At 39.0% G+C, this 4115-nt stretch overlaps 1 protein-coding gene across 1 annotated transcript in view; it reads right to left on the bottom strand.

Annotated features, from left to right (window-relative positions):
- Positions 1 to 1576: 1576 nt before the first annotated feature.
- LOC103524116 overlaps positions 1577 to 4115 on the bottom strand; it is an 11847-nt gene continuing 9308 nt past the window's right edge. Inside the window, exon 2 of the mRNA XM_026833257.1 lies at positions 1577 to 3227. Within this exon, the coding sequence (XP_026689058.1) occupies positions 1605 to 3227 (1623 nt within the window). The 3' untranslated portion in view covers positions 1577 to 1604. The remainder of the gene's footprint in view (positions 3228 to 4115) is intronic.

Here is a 4115-nt window from a genome sequence, read left to right as displayed (position 1 = left end):
TTTTTTTTTTTTTTTTTTTTTTTTTTTTTTTTTTTTTTTTTTTCCTATTAATGTGCCTGAACAAATAAACTTTTAAAGCAAGAAGTGGGCTCGGAAAGAACTGTATGGATGTTCTCATTGTTGCAGCCCACATATGTGATAGTACATCCAGGCATTGGTATAAATTCAACGATGAAACTGTGGAGAAAATCGAAGGAAACCGATTGAAATTTGGACCTGAGGAAGATGTTATGGATGGTAGGTATCCAACTGAAAAAACTAAGAATTCTAATTGCCAACCTAGTTAGCTTGGTTGGTAGCGCGTCTGCCTTGTAAGCGCTAGGTCGCGGGTTCATTTCCCGGGACGGATTTTATCTTGAACAGATGAGGTTCGTTCTCGGAACGGCTGGCTTCCTCCTATCAGAAGGGAATTGATTACAAAAGTTGAGAAAAAGCTTCTTTTTACTACGAAAAAGTAAAAAATTAATAATGAAATTCCAGGCCTTGGCTGGGACCACACCCTCGTCCTTCTGTTCATCAGAGAAGTGCGTTAACGATTTTACTACTTACACATGGCCTTGTTGCTTAGTGTGTAAATAAGTAAAATAAATAATAAAATTTCATTACTATTTTCTCTTGTAGGAGTGAAAAAAATCAAGCCTCCCAAGGCTCAAAAGTCAAGTCACACGTCCAGTAATGCCTACATGTTGGTCTACACACGTGTGGACTCCGAGTTGGATTCAACAAACCTGGGAGATCCGGACAGTTGGTCCTTGCAGCCCCATATCAAACGAACTGTGGATGACAAGAACGACGAACATGAATCATTTGTACACAACATGAAACTCTCCAAGGTAATAACAATAATAATATCAATAGTGCTTGTTTATACTGCCCGCATAGGAGTGAAAAGTCCTTTTACTCCAGCAGTGGGCTACTACTATTATTGTGGTAAAATTCCCAAATTATATTGAAGACTAGTGGTTGACCCGTCCTTTGTATTGACCCGTCCTTTGTATGGGACCACCACACATATACACATACACACACACCACACCCATCACACACATCCACCACACACACACGGTCGCGCTACGCGCTCCCTGACATGTCCCACAGTGCATCATAATAGGCACAACTTTGAACCGCCGCCATTTTGAATCAGGATGGAATGTGACAATTTTAAGTAGCCTATGTAACCCCGAGTACTCTTCTTAACAACCACAAGAAATTTCATCAAAATCGGTTGAGCCGTTTTCTCGTGAAAAGAGGACAAAAACGGGCCTCTTAACAAAATAGGCCATTTTCTTCACGTTTTTGAACCGCCTAATTCTAAGCAATGTACAGACAAATCTACAATTTTATTTATATAGATAAAATTCCATACCTCGGCTGGAATTGAACCACCGAGGCAGTTGCATAGAGTAGAGTATAGGACTAAAAGCAATCTTTAAACCTAAAGTTTTACTACGAAAAAAATCATACATATTATGCTACATTCAGAGGCAATTTAACTTGAAGTATGGAAAATTCGATTCGAATTCTCTCCAGTGATATAACGCCCAAGACTTGAGGTTACCGTACCCAAGCTATGTTGTTGTTTACTAATGCAAAGGAATTGATTATTATGTCATTTTCCTACGCGCGTCCCAATATTTTCCTACAATATCATTGCTGGCTTCCACGGCAGGGCAAGTAATTAAGTGTGCTGCATTCATGGGTGATTGATGTGAGCATAATTGGCATATTGGGGAGTCAGCACAGCCAATTCTGTGGAGGTGCTCTGACAAGCAGTCATGTCCTGTTAATAATCGGAATTTTGCTACTGATGCTTTTCTAGGTAGATCAGGTATGATATCCGGCTTTTTTATCAAGGGTTCCCATTTTTTTCCAGATCCTTCTTCTTTTAACCATTTCCTATATTTTGAATTAGAGTTGTTTTTTACTAATCTTTTAACTGTCTCAAAGGATAGGTCTTTTGTTTGTGGAATTTGGATTTGGGTTCCTTTTTTAGCTAAGAAATCTGCTCTTTCGTTCCCATCGAGTCCACAGTGTGCTGGTACCCATTGAATTGCCAGTTTTTTCTTTAGATGGTAGAGCTGTTGTATGATGGAACGTATTTCTCTAATTTGATTGGAAGGACTTTCATTTGTGTTAGTAATGGCTTGAATTGCAGCTTTTGGGTTGGAGAATATGACTGCTTGTTGGAATCGGTTTGTACTGAATAGTAGGTGTTGGACTGCTATCTTTATAGCCTCTACTTCTCCATCAAAATTGGTTGTATTTCGCCCCAATCCCTTATAGAATGAAAAAAGATCTGATGTTACGCCTGCCCCGGCGCCAGTTTCGATATTTTGGAACGAACCGTCTGTATAAATATGTGTCCAACTCTCTTTAGGATATTTGGAGTGAATTGTCTCAAGTGCTAGTATTTTGGCTGTTGAGGGTGCCACATCTTCTTTTCTGAACTCCATGCCGAGAGATGTTGAGTGTTCGATTTCGAAAGATTCGAGAGGGTTGCACGTTATTTGGAGATGTTCTTTACCCTCTGGTATTTTGTATTCTTCTCTGACTTTTAAGATTTTTTGAACAAAGCCAGGTTGAGTTTTCAATATGGTTGGTTGGACTTCATATTTATTCCATGTTGAGTTGTTTGGTAATCGAATCATCTTTTCATATTGTATCATGGCTTGTTCTTCAATGATGCTTTTGATAGGTTTTGTATTAGTTAGAGCATACATGGCATTTATAGGTGTAGTCTTCACTGCTCCTGTTATTAATCTTAGGGCTTCATTTTGTACCTTCTCGAGGGTTTCTTTGTTTTTGTCATTTGCTGTGAGCATAACTTCACTACAGTATGTCAGTGTAGGTTTAATATACATGTTGTATGTTGTATTTAATGTTCTTCGGGAACTCCCCCATTTGGTTCCAGCAAGTCTCTTCAAAATTTTCATTCTATTTGTGGCTTTTTCAGACGAGGTTTCCACTTGTTTGTTCCAGTTCAGCTTTCTGTCAAACGTTATTCCAAGGTATTTTATCTGGTCGCACTGTTCTAATTGTCTGAGATTATATTTGATATTGATGTTCGTTGTGTTATGTGCCAGATTGAAGACTACATATTTGGTTTTCTCTTCATTGACTAACATGAGATTTTCTTCACACCATTTCTTAAGTATTCTCAGTGCTTTTTCAATTGTTTTTTTGATTTGCGCCTGTTGTTTGATTTTCTTGGTGCACCATATCACGATGTCGTCCGCAAAGGCTGCAACTTTCACGCCTGTTTTCTCCAGGGCAACTAGGAGGTCGTTGATATAAATGTTAAACAGGGTCGTACTAAGCACAGCGCCCTGAGGCAATCCTCTATGAGTCTGTTTATAGGTTGATTCCTTATTATAGTATCTCGTTGAACAGTACCTTTGGGTTATGAATTCAGATATCCACTTCATCATGTTTCCTTTTATTCCCAAGTCGTAAATCTTCTCTAGTAGCTTACAGCGCCATACTGTATCGTACGCCCCTTGGAAATCTACAAATACCGCCACAGTCGTTTCTTTTCTATTAATTCCACTTAAACAAAGAATGAAGCAATTTAAACAGTACGAAAGTAGTCAACGAGAAGGTGAAACGATTGGAAATATTTGCTCCTTTTACAACATAATTTGGCGGAAGAATTTGCTTTTTTACTCACCAGGTGAACCTAAGCAGCAATATAGGTCCAAGCTGACATAAAACAAATAGACAAAAATTAATTTATCCATACATTGGATAGTGATACGCCATGGATACGATGTAATAAAGATACTTTATGGCAAAACGTCTTTATGACATGGTCGAGCTTACCACACTTTCAAAGCTCGTCTCTGGTGGATTAGATATGGTAACAACTTTCTGCGCGCATTTGGGCTTCGTGATTGAGTTATCGCATAGCAGGGTTAGAAAGATTGCGCCCCTCCTCTCCAACCATACAGTGTACCGCAACATGGAGTCTACACCTTTTCTAAATAAAAGTAGATCCTAGACTTAAACCAAAGAACCAGTACCATGTTGGAGCTGGCGTGAGTTGTTACCGTCCGACCAAAGGCTTTTATAGCGAGTTGGTTGCTCGTCCATTAGTCTAATTCGGTCCTCTAGTTCCT

Source organism: Diaphorina citri, unplaced genomic scaffold (genome assembly GCF_000475195.1).
Source record: "Diaphorina citri unplaced genomic scaffold, Diaci psyllid genome assembly version 1.1 scaffold109854, whole genome shotgun sequence".
Classification (NCBI taxonomy): Eukaryota; Metazoa; Arthropoda; class Insecta; order Hemiptera; family Psyllidae; genus Diaphorina; species Diaphorina citri.
This window is presented reverse-complemented; position numbering and strand designations above follow the sequence as displayed.